At 40.0% G+C, this 17,091-nt stretch overlaps 2 protein-coding genes across 2 annotated transcripts in view; both read left to right on the top strand.

Annotated features, from left to right (window-relative positions):
• Positions 1 to 1,024: 1,024 nt before the first annotated feature.
• Positions 1,025 to 2,377, top strand: LOC149829109 (agmatine coumaroyltransferase-2-like). Its single transcript, XM_090017209.1, has one exon. The coding sequence runs from the start codon at positions 1,082 to 1,084 to the stop codon at positions 2,375 to 2,377; it is 1,296 nt and encodes a 431-aa protein (XP_089873335.1). The 5' UTR covers positions 1,025 to 1,081.
• A 2,275-nt stretch (positions 2,378 to 4,652) lies between these two features.
• Positions 4,653 to 17,091, top strand: part of LOC149829108 (ARM repeat superfamily protein) — a 35,377-nt gene continuing 22,938 nt past the window's right edge. The window contains exons 1-3 of the mRNA XM_090017902.1: positions 4,653 to 4,820; positions 6,300 to 6,755; positions 9,452 to 9,517. Of these exons, the coding sequence (XP_089874028.1) occupies positions 4,722 to 4,820; positions 6,300 to 6,755; positions 9,452 to 9,517 (621 nt within the window). The 5' untranslated portion in view covers positions 4,653 to 4,721. The remainder of the gene's footprint in view (positions 4,821 to 6,299; positions 6,756 to 9,451; positions 9,518 to 17,091) is intronic.

The raw sequence follows: 17,091 nt of genomic DNA, 5'->3' as shown, positions 1-17,091 counted from the left end.
CCAACCCACCAACCCGTCTGACCCGTTTAATAAACAGGTTAGGCGGGCGTGTCAACCAGTTTACCCTAACCCGACCCGCCAAACCGCTTGCCAACCCGTTTACCCGACCCGACCCGCCTGCCAACCCGTTTACCCGAACCTGACCCTCCAATCCTCCCGCCAACCCATTTACCCGACCTTGACCCGCCCGCCAACCCGTTTACTCATTTACCCGAACCCGAACCGCCAACCCGTTTACCTGACCCAACCCGTTTATTAAACGGGTTAACCGTGCTGTGTCGGGTTACCTGTTTAATAAATGGGTCGGGTTCGTGTTTGCCACAGCCGACCCATTTAATAAACGGGTCGGGTTCGTGTTGAGGTATGCTGACCCACCAACCCGCCGAGATGACCCGATTGCCACCCCTATATATATATATATATATATATATATGAATATCGATACAAAACTGACTCTTGCTAGTGAGTACGGTAAAGGTTTCAATAAACATCTTGGTTGGTTCAAGATATAAGGGCAAGCTTAATGGAAGAGAAAAACTTTCTCCTTCATTTCTGAATTATAATTGTATATTAGAAAAGACACTTCTCGTCATTCCTCATGTAAATTGCCATCACCAGTAATATAAAACAAAACTGATTATTTTTCTTTAAAACAAAAACAAAAAAAAAAACAACTTGGTTGGTTCAAGATATAAGAGTTCATGCACACCAAGCAGCGACGCTGCATAAAATGTAAACACTAAAGTTGTGATTTTCCGTGAGTAGCTTTTATCCTCAGTCAAGCACGCCCAAAAGGACTATAGAATGAAACAAGCAACGCAGGACTGTACAACTGCGTGGTCAAACTAAACCAACTGAGGTCTCCACCGCCACCACCAACCCTATCCTCCTGTACAACTGCGTGGCCAAACAAATCCAATGAGTAGTACAATTACAGAAGCTTCCCCCTCCACCCCACGGCCCCACTACCGACCTTATCGTCCTCCCCCCAACCCCCCACATTATTTAAACACCTTCGAGTCTCATCGTCACACCACACATATCCCTCGTCTTCTCTCACCAAGTAAAGTTAACAGCTAAAATGAATATCATGATAGAGAGCTGTAGGCTTTTGAAGCCAAGCTACCACACCCCAACCCACCCTCCTACAGACATCTTACTCCCTCTCAGCCCATTTGATACGGTCAGCTTCGACACCCACATAGCAATCTTGTATACCTACAGACCACCCAATCCTCCAAACAAGCTCATCGAGCAAGGCCTGCGCAAAGCTCTAGCCGAGTACAGAGAATGGGCCGGCCGACTCGTCTGCGACGATGCAGGCCGGCGGTGTATCCTCCTTAACGACCAAGGCGTCCGCTTCGTCGAAGCCACCTCTGAGTACCCTCTTGGCAGCTTGGACAAACCTTCTCCTGACTACCTGGACTTGCACCCACCCATCGACGGCATACACGAGCTGGTCCAGGTGCAACTCACAAGGTTCGCTTGTGGCTCGCTTGTAGTGGGCTTCACCTCCCACCATGTCATCGCCGATGGCTTCTCTACCAGCAATTTCCTCGTTGCATGGGGCCGAGCCACCCGCGACCTCCCCATGCAACCTCTTTCCTTGCACGACCGCTCCATCTTTGTCCCTCGCAATCCTCCAAACTTCCAATTCGAACACCGTGGTGTCGAATACGATGACCGCCGCAGTCGCAAACACCACTCCACAATTGAAGACACCATCGTGGTGCACAAGGCACATTTCCCTTCAGAGTTTCTACTGAAACTCAAGACCGAAGCTTCTGTTAACAGACATTATACCAAGCCTTACACTACCTTTGAGTGCCTTATGGCTCACCTATGGAGGAAGATCACCAGAGCAAGAGGTCTTGATGGGAAGGAGACCATCAAGATAAGGATTGCAGTGAATGGACGTGCAAGGATGACCAATCCTCCTGTGCCTAAGAGGTACTTTGGCAACGTGGTGCTGTGGGCTTTGCCTGAATCTAAAGTGGAAGCCCTTCTGATCAAGCCACTGAGCCATGCAGCTAGGCTCATACACGATGCGGTTGCGCGCATCAACGACGATTACTTCCGGTCATTTATCGACTTCTCAAGCTCGAAGGAGAAGATGGACGGACTGGTGACCAGCGCGGATGAGAGTGAGATGGTGCTGAGTCCAGACTTGCAGGTGGATTGTTGGTTGAGGTTCCCTTTCTATGACTTGGATTTTGGTGCAGGGTGCCCTTATCTCTTTGTGCCTTCGTACTTGCCAATTGAAGGGCAGCTCATAATCGTCCCTTCCTTCACTGTTAATGGAGACATCGATGCCTTTGTGTCCCTCTTTGAGAAGAACATGGACTCCTTCAAAGATAACTGTTATTCACTAGATTAGTGCTCAGAAAATCAGAGTGTTTATGTTTATTAAACGGTGCCCAAGATTTAGGGTTTTTTACATCAAGACGGGAGTATGTATTAATGTTTACATGTATGTAAGCAAGCTGTGGTGAATGGGTTTGTAAATGCCCAATGCGATATTGTTTTCTTTATTTATTGATTAAAAACATAAATGAAAAATTAATATACTCTATTAATAAGAAATCAAGTTAATGTTTTTTATTACAAACTATTTAAAGAGGCCATTTTTTTATGGCACTTCACATGATCAACTGATCCGACTACCAATTGAGTCCGGCCATTGGATTTCAAGATCACCCTAAAAAACTAAATTTGCTCACGTTTATTGGCGTCCATGATCAACCCTTCTCCATTATCGTGTGGAAATACGTGGGGCCCTCCAACAAAGTGTCTGATTTTTTTTTTAAGGAAAACAGATTTCATTTAACTGGCAAAAGATATAACATTACAATTCAGAATAGGGGAGCAGATGTCACCCTGAAGCCAAAATTAAGAAAAGTAGTAGAACCAATGTTATCAGTATCAGTGAGTATCGGCAGAATTCCGATACGGTTAATTTTTAATAAATGTAAAAAATTACCAAAAACAAATTTTTAATATTATTTTAATGGTTTTTAACATGTGTCACGTAATGATTGACACATAATAATTTATTATTATTTTGAGGCCGATACAGAACGATTCGGATGAGTATCGGCATCGGCCGATACAGGCAGCCCAACTATTCAGGGCCGACACTGATACTGACAACATTGAGTAGAACGTACCAATGATTACCAATGGTGCGACATCCAATTATCTGGGAACCGATCCAACTGAGATCAGTCCCCAGCCATTTCAGCCTGCATCTTTGGCGAAGTTGTCATGCAATCATACCTAGAAGCGCTCTTAATGGGGGGTGAGAAAAAGGGCCGGGTGGCCCGATATGCCAAGCCGACCCAGCTCACCATGGGCTGGGTTTGGGTCAATATTTTAGGCCCGAGCCCATTACTTACACCAGGCCCATTATATACTTGGGTTGGGGCTGGGATCAATCGGCCTGACCCAACGGGCTTGAGCAATTTATTATTATTTTTAATAATAATAAAATAAAAATAAAAAAACAATTAATTGCATAGTAACCTGGTGACTATTATTATTTACCTAATTAGTTGTATTAATTTCATAAAAACTAGAAAGATAATTAGTTGGGCACATGAGAACTTGTTACTTATTTACTATTTACTTAACTAGTTGCACTAATTAGTTGGGTTTGAACCGGGCCGGGCCCGCATCACACTGGCCCATTGGGCCAATAAGCCATATCATGGGCTGTTCTTCTAACTAAGTCATCTTCAGCCCGGGCCGCACTTAAATCCCGATTGATCGAGCTATAAACCACCATTTGATAAGTAGGGATGGCAGTGGACCGGGGCAGGGGCGGGGACAAGGTCTCCACCCCCACAAATTTCTGCCCTCCATCCCCGCACGGGTTTTGATTTTGACCTTCATCCTTGCTTCCATCCCCGTTTCATGTCCTCCATTTTGGTTCCAAACGGAGCGAGACTCTATTTTTCTTCAATCCACTATCATCCATAAAAAGTATTCTAACACTTTAGACTCTATTTTATGTCCAAATATTAAATAAATAAAATTAGTACAAAATGAGACTGTATGCAAAATCGTATTTGATAGGTTTTAATAATGAATCGGGACCTCATAATGTGCGGCTCTCCTAATCAGTTTCTCAACCCAAACCATATCCGTTTAGGCTGCAATCATACTTTCTAAGATACAGTAATGCCCACATCCAACCCAGATCCCGAACCGCTTGTGTTCTTGGCTAGGGCTGCAAATGGATTTGGTTTGAACCAGATCATGCTAGAACTGAATCCAAATTTCAAATGCATGTATGAATCCAAATCTAAATCCAGATCCGAATGATATCCAATGACATGAAGTCGAATCTGGATCCAAAATAAAATGGTAATACTGGATCCAGTAAAAAAAGAACTAAAAGTCAAGCTTTTTACATGTAAACTTGAAAAAGTGCAAATCATATTTGATCCGAATCTGAAACATAGATCAGATAGAAATTAAAGAGTGATCCAAATCTATTAACTAGATCCGAATCTAATCCAAACACACATTCGGATCTTATATTAAAGATCCGTATCTGAAAATATGGTGTAGAATCGATCCGTTTGCAACCCTGGAGGACTAAGAGAACACAAAGGGCGAAACCGCCTCTGCTTGAGGAAACCAATCTTTGGGTCATTGGTTTTGGTGGGAAAGAGGGTGCAATACGAAAAGGGTGTGACGGAATTCAGCAGCAAAGGACCATGGCATTCTCCAATAGCGAAGACGAGGAAGAAGAAGGAGGAAAAAGACGAGAAAAAACTGTTTCTCCCACCCATCTCCCCTACGCCCCTTCCTCTCAGGTTGGTATACGTCTTCCACCTTCCTGACGCTTAATTCATGAACTTTTCATCACTTTCCGCCTCTTTCAAAATTTTGGGTCATCGACTTTTTGCCTAAATTCGAAGTTGCTCTCGTGGGTATGACAAAATCTTGATAGTTCCCCTCTCTAGAATGCATAATTGCCCTTTATCTTCTATGAAGTAAGGCCAGAAACATTATTCACTTTCTCTTATTAAGTATTAACAAACATGTGAATTTGTTTGTAAGGTCCGATTTAAGGCAAGTGACTAGCAAAACTTATTACATTCAATAACTTAGCTGAGTCGTGAAAGTTTGTTGTTTGACCTTTATCCTTTTTCTATTGTTAACAAAGAATGATACTCTCCAACTAATTGTTTTATGGAATTAACTTGTACATGGTTTCACCCTGTAAGTCTTGAATAAGTGAGTGGCAGGTTGCAATGAGCAAAGAATTTCCTCCGAGCATCTCCCTGTCATTGACAAGCAATAGCCTATTTTTCCATTATATTTTGTAATTAACCATTCACATGCTTTCACCTGTAGTCTTGACTATATCAAGTTGAGATTAACATGTTGTACCAAATTGGTTGTGAAAAAAAGTTTAAACACATCATGGACTGCTGTCTAATGAAGCTTAGACAGTTTTTTCTTATCTCTTGTTAAGAAATAATATTTTAATTGCCAATCAAAAGGAAATAATAATTTAATTATCGCGTATTTCTGGGTCACACTCAAGCTGGGCTAGCACTCCATATTAAGACTCTAATGATGGCTCAGGAAGCTTTAGTAGCCCAGGGACATAGTCCAGACTCAGTCTGGGTCTCAGAATTGGGCCTGTAATATGCATTTCCAGTCCAGTCCTGGGCATGTGCCATGGGCATATTTTCTTATCCACTACTTTGCTATAATAGTTGTATTGCATCTATTTGTCTCTTTCGTGAATTTTAAGAATTCAATTGATTTCATTTGGTATCATATCTGATAACCCAAGAATTTATTTTCACATTGGATGTATTCAGATAGGACTGAATAACTTGGAAAGTAATTGTTGTTGCTAGCCATTTTGTTGGTTCCTAAATGCATTTAATAAGCTAACAAGTAGCACCTACTTTTTTTACGTCTGTCACTATATTCTTACTTTTAGGCTTATCCATACTCATTGCCATGTATTTTTTGTATTTAATAATTTTGTGCCGTTTGAACTCCACACTTTTTGTTACATTCTTGAGGATAATTCAAGAACAGGGCATCTAAGCTACAACTATAATTATGATAAATGTGCATATGGGCATGCTATGATGTTCACATAACCTCTGTAGAATTTCTTTTATTAGACAACGTAATCATCATGCATATGTTAGCTTGTTAGTTAATCATATCTCTTGAAAACTCTAGTTTTGTGATGTAGTTGTGATTTTTTCAAGTTGCAGCAGTATCTGATATATGAGTGGTTGACAAATCCTTCTTGTGCTTTGCAGGTAGTCGATAGCACAACTACCATTGATCCCAGCTATATAATCCACCTCATAAGGCAACTTCTGCCTTGTTCCAACCGATATGAGGATGATTCCCAACGATCAAGCAATTTTAGGAACTCTATTCAGGATTCACGTTCACAGACTACATGTGATACAACTGGTGGTTCTTGGAGTGGAGATTCAAATTACCCAAGTGAGTCACTCAATCAGAGTAATAGGCTTTCCTTCCAATGCGCAAATGAAGAATATGATGAATGTAAGAATTGTCAGTTCAACAGTGGGAATGGTATTGCAGTAGATGATGCTATGATGAGCGAATTTAATCATGATGAACAAAAGGAAGGTTGCCTTGATGGTTCCAAAGATTCTATTGCTTCAGCACAGGAGGACCTTTGGGAGGAATCTGGCTGTATTTTGTGGGATCTTTCTACAGATAAATCCCATGCAGAACTCATGGTATCTGCATTTTACATAATGTGTTATGCACTGAAATCAGTTAGCTAATTTTTGATGATTTATTTGTGCAAATTGATGTTAAAGATGAGCCAAAGCCAACCATTTCTTACTTTTTTGATATTTGCATATCACATTTTACTTCACTGCAATTAGATTCAAAATGGCACTCATGTTTGGTAGTGAATAACCTAGGTCTCACTTGATGATTGTGAATGAACAAGTCAATTACGCTGATGAAGGTACAACTATTTGTCATACTGTTGTTTTGGTTTGGCCAGGCAAAATAATTTCATTTGGATGGGATCCTTGTTGGCATTGTACCATGTCTTTTTTTTTAATGGTTTGTGGCTCAAATGTTCCATCTTTTACAGATATTGACAATAAATTCTTTGGATATTGTATAAATCAGGAAGAAATTTATGCATACTTCTGGTTGTTATTTTTATCTCATATCCGATCTCTCAATGTATCTCGGAAGTTCTCATGTCTTTTAGTCCTTTTATGTTCTATCATTGTCTTCAATTGCATTCTTTTACATAATTGGATAATTTTCTCTTTTAAATTATAATTTAAAAGTTTATTATTATTGTAATCGCAACAATGTATTGATGGTGTGATTCTTGGCAGCTTCAAATTTGAATTTTCAGTATCTAAGTGCATCTTCCTTGAATTTAATAATCAAAATTTCCATTTTGAATTCTCACTGTAAATGCTTAGGTCAGGAGCTTTTGTATCATTATGCATTAATTCATGGAATGCCATGTATTTCATCTAGTACATCATGTGATAATCAGCTTACTTTTCTATTGGAAAATATAATTATTTGGGCACACTTTTTTCTTATTATCTTATGTCTTTTGGTCTTTTGGCTTCTTCCATCTGTGAGTAAATAATCTGTGCAGCTTCCAGATATCACTTAGGCTGTTCGCTAGTTATCTATTTAAAGCCAATATTGTATGAACTGAATTCTGGGGACAGTCCATACAGCTGGATCACAATCAACTGCTTCTAAAGATGATTCCATACTATGTATTTATTGATTTTTGTTCTTTGATGATATTACTGCAATCTATTCTAGTCCATCATTGCTTTATGAAGTCAGTAGCATGTGTGTGGAAGCATTATGTAGAGTCTGTGTTCGGCTGTTTGAAATAAGGACTACAAAATATTGCAGAGGCATGGATATACTAATTCTCATAAATAGAACATAAGCAAGCATGAACTTTTCCTTTTTCTTTTCACTTTCTATTGTATTATTCTCTCTGTAGCAGAATGGTGCTTGCTTTATGTTCATTGGTAGGTTTTTGCAAATTGTATTATTCAAGATGTTACCTTTCTCCTAGGTTGTGTTTATATTCCTCAATTGTCAAACATTTCATTCTTCATGAATTCTTTGAGCTTGTACTGTATTTCACTCATGACCTATTTACTAAAGTAGATATATTTATTTCTAGTAGTGCATGACAAAAGGGATGCTGGTACTTGACACATACATACAGGTTTGCTTCCCTTGTGAGTTTCAACCTGTGATTGATTCATAAATGTTAAACATGAATACTTGCTTAAACAAGTATCCCAGAAGTTATGAAAGCCCTTCATTTTATAAGCTTTTGGTCTATGAGACATTTTCTGGGTATAATAAAGACATTATTCTGTGTGGCTGCTCTAACTATAGTTGGAACTGGCATTAGCATCATAGCATGGAATTGGCACCTTCTACATATAAAGAATGCCTTTCTAAATTGCTGTTTTTAGGAAAATGGTTTACCTACTCATTGGCATTTTCTTGCTTGTCCTTACCTATAAAGTGTTCGGTACGGTCTCTATTAAGAGTGTCTCCTTGGAAAAAGGCATATTCAGACTGATTCTAGTATAACTAGATCTGTATGTGCTCCATCGTGAGGCAGTCATGTTCATGGCATTGGGAATCTAGTAATGCAGAATTTTTAAGCAAAGGATCGGTAAGTTAGTTGAAATGAACTCAGTTCTTCTGCTTCATGGAAATGAATTTTATAGAGAAACATAATTCTCAAATGTTTTTTGCTCTTATGAAATGTATAATTGGCTTTCAAGAAATGTGTGGATAATGAACACAGTACACCTATTGAAAAAAGACAGCTAATTACCTTGGTTCAAGCTTGGTAAGAAACATAGTGATGCCCACTATTCAATAAGTTATCACCTTTTATACCCATAAAGGATCACTGAAGTGTCTCAGCGAACAAAATGTAGATGCAGTAACTGATTAGTACAGGAAAATCTTGAAATACTTTTAGTAATTAATGTGCATAAAGTGTATTGTAGTCCACCTGAAAATGTAGATTCATCAATGGTGAACGGCAAGCATTTTCTCTGGAAGCAAAGTATGAAAACTTTTTTTTTGTCCTTCCAGTTACTGGAGATCCTTCTCACATCTCCTTGGGCACTTGAGAACTAGCTGCCTTGTATTTCATAAAATCTTATTATATGGATCTTAAGGAATTCTATTTACATGGTAAAAGAGATAAAGTTTTTTTGTTCTGTTCCAACACTCATGTATCAGTATCAGATGTTAAATTTTCTTTTCCAGTGCCTGATATTTTGTCATCTATCAGCTGTAAATAAAAAAAAAGTTAGCAAAGCTTTCTAATATAGAACTTTTTAGTGAACTTTTTGAATGTTACTGCTTGATGTTTCCATTATTTTTTCCTTTACAGGTAGAGAACTTTTTATTGGATGTAGTTCTTGGAAATCTTTCTGTTTCCACTTCAGTTAGAAAGAGGGTAAGCTTTCATTTACACCAAGTAGAAATTAGTTTTTCATCAGTTTTTTTCTTTATAACTACACTACATAATTTTTTGTTCTTTCCTTTTTTAATATATGACATTTTTGGGGCTAAAGTACATGGAAAAATTAAGTTTAGTTGCTTCTTTGATGCAAACAATGAAATCATACAATTATAGTATCTTATCATTCATGTCCACATGTAAGTGACTAGAATAACTATTTATTTACTTACATAAATATAAGTATCAAGCACACAATCTACTTCTTTTTCTTCAGTTGCTCAAATCCTAATAGCCTTAGAGTGTATAGAGTCACTCCTACGGTTGTATAACATATGCATAACTGTCAGTTAAACAAGGGACTGAAAAAGGTGCAGGATCCGAACCCGATCCATGTAAAGAAAATCCATGTAACTTTCTTTTTAGTTATCGGGTCTGGATACTCCAGACCCGGACCCATAGTGTAATGTAAACTTAAATACACATTTAGGTCACGATTTCTTTTACAGAAATCGTGACAGCCGCAATCGATCTCTCTCTCTCTCTCTCTCTCTCTCTCTCTCTCTCTCTCTCTTCTCTTTCTCAATACAGGGGTGAAGGAAAACTTACATGGTATCAGAGCCAAGATCCAGCTAAGGGTTGAAGAGGATTCCAAAGGTGCGGCAGATCAAAGGTTTGAGGTTTCGTCCATCCTTTCTTTCTTTCCTTCAGATTTATTCTTTCTCTACCTCCATTCCTAATCCCCATCTCTCGTTTCCCCCTTTATGTTTTCCCAACCTTTTCTTTTCTTCTTTTAGTGGATTCACGTCTCACGTGAATCCCTAAACTGTTAGAAGGGAAAGGCTTGTTTCACGTGAATCTCCTGTTTCACGTGAAACACAAAGATCAAATTATAAAGATCGTGCATTTCACGTGAATCTCCTGTTTTTATTCAAATCTGTTTTTTTTTTAATCTCCTGTTTCTTTATTCAAACTGTTCCTTTATTCAAATATTTTTCTCCTGCGTATCCTTTCTTCATTTGGACTGCTGTGCGACATAAAATCTGTCTGGGATTCATTTTGATTCGACTTTCATTCTTTGTTCTCATTTGCCCTTTCTCGTATCATATTTGTTCTGACTGTTACGAGTGGGATCCACATTAAAACTCAGTCCTTCTTCTGACAGCTTCTGGTCGTCAAATTTTGAGTTACTCAGCGCAAAAAAAACAAACACAAAAGGGGTTCCTTTTCTTGTTAAAACTCATTTTTCATGGATCTTCATTCTTCTTCATCCAATCTTTCTTCAAGTTTTCTCACTCAACTCGTTTCTGAAAAGTGAACTACCTCAAACTTCTTGATTTGGAAGAGACAAATCATTCCTTTTATAAGGAGTCAAGGTCTCTTAGGTCACCTTGATTGGACCACTCCCACCCCACTCGAATTTGTTACGAGAGAAGAAAAAGACGACAAAGGAGTAAGTTCAATTGTGTATGTCAAGAATGTAGAGTACCTCAACTGGGAAAGGAAAGATCAGTCAGTGGTTGCATACATCACTTCCACCTTGTCCCAAGAGGTCCTTGTTGCAATTCCCGACAATTGTACTGCTCTACAACTTTGGAAAAAATTGGTTCAAACATACTCACAAGTTTCGCAGGCGAGAATGGTTTTTCTCAAGAGGGAATTTCAGATGTTGAGAAAAGATTCCATGACCATCATGGAATATCTGAACAAGATGAAGACTATCACAGACCAACTTGCAGTTATAGGATGCGCGGTGAGTGACAGACTCTGAGTGGATTGGGATCCGACTACAATATGATCGTCACTTCACTATTGTGTCTCCCTGCCCTTCCTACCTTTGATGAGTTGCGAGCAAAATTGATTCAGTATGAGATGACTCTGAAAGAGTTCTTTGAGGAATCTCACATTCACACAAATTCTCAGGAAGTTTTTGCCACAGGAGTGACTTATGGTAGAGGACGAGGACGAGGAGGACAAGGGCGAAGTGGACACGGAGGGCGTGGTCTGCTTCCCACTCCAAATATGTTAGCTCATGCGCAGGGGTCAAGATCCATTCCTACCTGCTTCCTTTGTAACAAAAAGGGGCATATCAAGGCGAATTGTTGGCATAATCCAGAGAATAAAGGAAAGGGTCCACAGACAGAAAACAAAAAGAAGTTCTCAAGTAGTGGAGAGATTAAAGATCTGCTGATATCTGCCTTGTCAGAGTTGAAATTGAAGCAGAGTGATGAAGGCACCTGGTTTGTCGACTCAGGGGCAGCGACTCTTGTGATAGGTGATGCAGGTAAGATTTCTAATCCCATTCCTTATTTTGGAAAAAGTAAGATTGTCACTGGAGATGGATCCCACCATCCTGTTTCTCATGTTGGAAAAACTGTCATTCCCATGTCATATTCCACTCTTACTCTTTCTGACGTTCTTCATGCTCCTGACATTAAGAAAAATATTGTCTCTGTTTCCAAACTTATTGATGATAATAATGCTTCAGTTGAATTCACTCCCTTCTCTGTGCAGGTCAAGGACCTACGCACGAGGAAAACATTCGCTGAAGGAAAGAGACGAGGCAATATGTATGTCTTTGAAAAAGCTCCTTGTCATGCTGTTCGCCCTGTTCACCTGAATTCAAAGTCGCCTTCATTAGAGTCGTGTTCATCCTCTTCTGCTAATGTTTTTAGTATTTCTGAATGTAATAAGCCATTCTTATGGCATAGTCGATTAGGACATTGTGGGAGTCATTTCATTGAGAAACTTGTATCTAATAATCTCATTCCAAAAGAAAGTCTAAATAGGGATGAGAACAGTCACAAATGTTCCAGTTGTCTTTCCTGCAAGAGTCATGTATTGCCTTTTTATTCCATTAATAAGAGAGCTTCAAAACCTTTTGAGATAATCTGTTCTGATGTATGGGGACCCGCCCCAGTTGCCTCTGGATCTGGGAGCAAATACTATCTAATATTTGTTAATAGCTATACTCGATACACTTGGATATATTTCATAAAAAATAAGTCGGAAGTCTTCTCTTTGTTTCAAAATTTTCTTTCCCTTGTCAAAAATCAATTTTCTGAGTCCATTCAATTTTTTCAATGTGATGGAAGTGGGGAATTCTCATCCCGTGATTTTATTTCTTTTCTTCAAAATAACGGAATAGGAAGAAGGGTGTCCTGCCCTCACACCCCTCAACAAAATGGAATTGCTGAACGAAAACACAGGCATATCGTTGAAAGTGCCATGAGTATGCTTCATGACAGCAATCTTCCCATCAACCTATGGACAAAAGCTTTCCATTCTGCCGTGCATGTGATAAATAGATTGCCTATGGTTATTCTGGAAAATAAGTCTCCTTATCACTGTCTTTTTGGAACTCATCCTAGTTATTATGATCTACGTGTTTTTGGAATTGTTTGCTATGTGCATATCGATCAGTCCCTGAGAAACAAGTTTCAAGACAAGGCCCAAAAGTGCAGATTTGTGGGATATGCAGATGACTACAAAGGATATAGGTGTTATGATCCCACCAACAAACGCATCAGAACCTCAAGAAATGTTGTCTTTGATGAACAAAATTTTGACCACGGAGCTGACACAACAAATATGTCAACTGAAATTTACTATCCTTGGCTGAGCTCAGAACTTTTTGCTGGCTCCAATGAAACATGTTCCTCAGATTGCGTGCAACAAGAAGAAGAGGTATTTGAGAACACTGGGACGTCGGGGTCACAGCATGCAGAGGAAGTATCAGACAGATACAAAGGCATTGTCTATTCCAGACAGAGACTTACAGATACAAAGGCATTGTCTATTCCAGACAGAGACCGACAACATCAAGCCATTCAGATCATGTCTCAGTCGCCAATCCTACTTCTTCTCATACCCTTGCAGTCAGAAAATCAAACCGCATACGACATCCTATTGACAGGTGGGTTAGTTATAACAACTTCTCCTTGGATTTTCAACTGTTTTTAACTACCATCAATAAGGACGAAGAGCCCATCATGTATTATCAGGCAGCAACTTCTATGAAATGGGTAGAAGCCATGAATGATGAAATGCAAGCCTTGCATGAATGTGGAACATGGGAAGTTGTTCCCAGACCACCTGACAAAAATGTTGCCGGATGCAAATGGGTCTACAAAATCAAGTACAAGCCAGATAGAACCATTGAACGATATAAGGCAAGGCTTGTAGCAAAAGGATTCACTCAAGAAGCAGGGCAAGACTATGATGAGACCTTTAGTCCGGTTGTAAGAATGAGAACGATTCGAATTATCATTTCCCTGACTGTCGAACATGGATGGAAGTTGAGTCAGCTTGATGTAAAAAATGCATTGGGGATTTGAAGGAGGAAGTATACATGGAACAACCTCCTGGATATCAAGAACAAAATTGTAAAACCCATGTATGCAGACTAAAAAGAACCATCTACGGTCTGAAGCAAGCATCTCGCTCTTGGTTTGATAGCTTCTCATCAGAGATTCAGAAACATAGATTCTCACGTTCCATGCTGGACCACTCATTATTTATCTTTAAAAGCCAGTCGATGACCACTTTATTATTAATTTATGTTGATGATATTATCATCACAGGAAACTCTGCGGACCACATCCAAGAAATAAAAGACTTATTAGGTCAAAGGTTCAAAATGAAAGATCTTGGAGTTCTACGCTATTTCCTTGGTGTAGAAGTTGATAACCAGGCTCATGGATTGACACTCACTCAACATAAGTACACCGTAGATGTTCTCAGCAAGGCAGGCATGAAAGACTGCAAACCTCTAGAAACTCCGAGTGTACTTCATCAAAAACTTAGCGCTCATGATGGGGATCTGTGTGATGACCCCACTAGGTATCGCAGCATAATAGGAATGTTACAATACCTCACATTCACTAGACCTGATATTGTTTATTCAGTCAATCAAGTGTCTCAATTTATGCATGCGCCATGTACTGGACATATGGAAGCGGTCAATAGGATCCTTAGATATCTGAAAGGGACTATTGGGGATGGATTGATATATTTACCACAGTCATATGGCCAAAACGAGCACGAAATTACTGTATATTGTGATGCAGACGGGGCAGGAGATCCTGACGAAAGAAGATCTACATCAGGATATTGTGCCTTCATTGGAAGAAATTTAGTCTCTTGGAGCAGTAGAAAACAAAAAGCTATCGCTAGATCAAGCACTGAGGCTGAATATAGATCCATGGCTGCTGCCACTGCCGAAGTCACATGGATCAAGCATCTTCTAACTGAAGTAGGAGAAAAGATCTCCCACACTGCCTTGCTCTGTGATAATCAAAGTGCTATCAATATGTCATTCAATCCAGTACATCACAGTCGTGCCAAGCACATTGAGATCGACCAACACTTTGTGAGACAGAAGGTTGAAGAAAAAGAGATTGAGCCTGAGTTTGTCAGTACTAAAAGACAGGTTGCAGACATATTTACCAAAGGGTTAACCAATGATCGCTTTTGGATGCTTAAAAGCAAGTTGTTCATGGTCCAAAACCATGATGAACTTGAGGGGGGTGAAAAAGGTGCAGGATCCGAACCCGATCCATGTAAAGAAAATCCATGTAACTCTCTTTTTAGTTATCGGGTCTGGATACTCCAGGCCCGGACCCATAGTGTAATGTAAACTTAAATACACATTTAGGTCACGATTTCTTTTACAGAAATCGTGACAGCCGCAATTGATCTCTCTCTCTCTCTCTTCTCTTTCTCAATACAGGGGTGAAGGAAAACTTACATGGACATTGCTAGGTAAGTATAAAGGCAATTAGCAGCAAATACAGGTGATATGAAGTCCATCTTCTCTGTCACATTGCCTATGTATTGGGTGTTTGCCACTTTAAAGTGGGGTTCAACATTGCTTCCTTATGGGGCATGCTTTTTAGCCTGAATTGTTCCACCTTTCTCCTGGCTAACAGCTTAGCTTGTACTTAGCCAGTACTTAAGAAAAACACATACTTGTCATTGAAGGTTAGCGTAGCCAGTACTTTAAAAAACACATACTGATCATTGGAGGAGACAGCTGGATTTTGCTATTGTCAATATCTACACAAGGATTTTGGTTTAGAATGTTATTCTAGTAGGTTGTAACATTTGCAAATAAATTTTATGTCCACCATGATTTAGCTGTCATGGAAAGACTTCTTTGCTGTTCTTCATGTTTTATCCTTTGTTTGCCTTTTATTGTACTTGGTGTGTGATGCAGCCCACGTCGGAGGAGGAGTGAAAACAGAAGCCCACCGTAAATCGGTGAGGCTCAATCTCTTTATTAATCTCAATAAGTTTCAATAAACAATGGGGAAAACAACCAACAATAAAGAAATTAGGGAAAACAGGATGCAAGTAATAAAGAAGAGACAAAAGTGCTGAAAGAGAATGACGGCTGAAGCTTTCCAAACAGTTTGCCCCACGTAACCCTAGGCGTGAGCCTTTTAAAGGCTATTTACTGGACCCGGGTCGCGGGTCCAGACTTGGATCCGAACCGCGATCCGGGTGGGACGTGCGAACTCCACCACGCCTGGAATATGTGCGCAGGGGTACCTCCTTGCGTCGCGGCTCCATCCCTGCAAGTGGGTCATACACGCGAAGTCGCTCCTCTGTCCTTTGTGGCACGATGGGCCCAATCGGGTCCTGCCCTGCATCATTCTCCACTGGTTGGGAAGAAGTCGGCTCTGACGACTTGTTATTGCCACAGTAAGCATATAGATCAACCACGTTGAAAATAGGGGAAATATGCCAATCGTCGGGCAGCTCAAGGAGGTAGGCATTCGAACCCAATCGCTGAAGGATCCTAAAAGGGCCATACTTCTTAGGACTTAATTTGCTATAGGTGCCTACAGGAAAACGCTCTGGACGCAGATACACCCAGACGAGTTGACTGACCTGGAAATGGACATCACGACGACCCTGATCTACGAAAGCTTTGTAAGCCTCGTAGCTTTCAACAAGTTTGGCACGGACTTGTCTGTGAATGTCACACATATATTCAACGGCATCAAAGGCATCCGGAGCTGGAGCTGAGAGATCTGACACAGGGGCTAGGTCGAAGACATGGGTGGGTGACCGACCATACACTACTTGGAACAGAGATTTACCAGTAGAACGGTTAATGGAGTTGTTATAGGCGAACTCGGCTTGGGGAAATACGAGGTCCCAAGTTTTGACATTTTCCCCCACTAGGCTCCGTAACAAATTTCCTAAGGTGCGGTTCACAACTTCGGTTTGGCCATCGGTCTGGGGGTGATACGTGTAATGAAATAAGCGAAAGAAACCAAGAATGCTAAAGCATTCACAATGTCCCACACGGACAAGTGCAACAAGCACAAGAGAGGAAATCCACTAAGGGATATACAAAGGGCCTTATAAAAAGGCTACACACATGAAAAATAATATCACTATTATTGAAGAGGAGCTCTCAAGAGCAATACAACATACATGGGGGGTTCCCCCTATTTATAAGAAAAGGAGACCAAAGGGGCTCCCAATAGAGTCGTTGGGAGCCCCCAACGACTCCATTGTGGGGCCCCTTTTCGGTATCCAAAAAATACAATTTTAAAAAA

This window comes from Nuphar pumila, chromosome 9 (assembly GCF_984573655.1).
Source record: "Nuphar pumila chromosome 9, dmNupPumi1.hap1.1, whole genome shotgun sequence".
In the NCBI taxonomy this organism is placed as follows: Eukaryota; Viridiplantae; Streptophyta; class Magnoliopsida; order Nymphaeales; family Nymphaeaceae; genus Nuphar; species Nuphar pumila.
The sequence above is the reverse complement of the archived record's forward strand: the minus strand, read 5'-3'. Positions and strand labels throughout refer to the sequence as shown.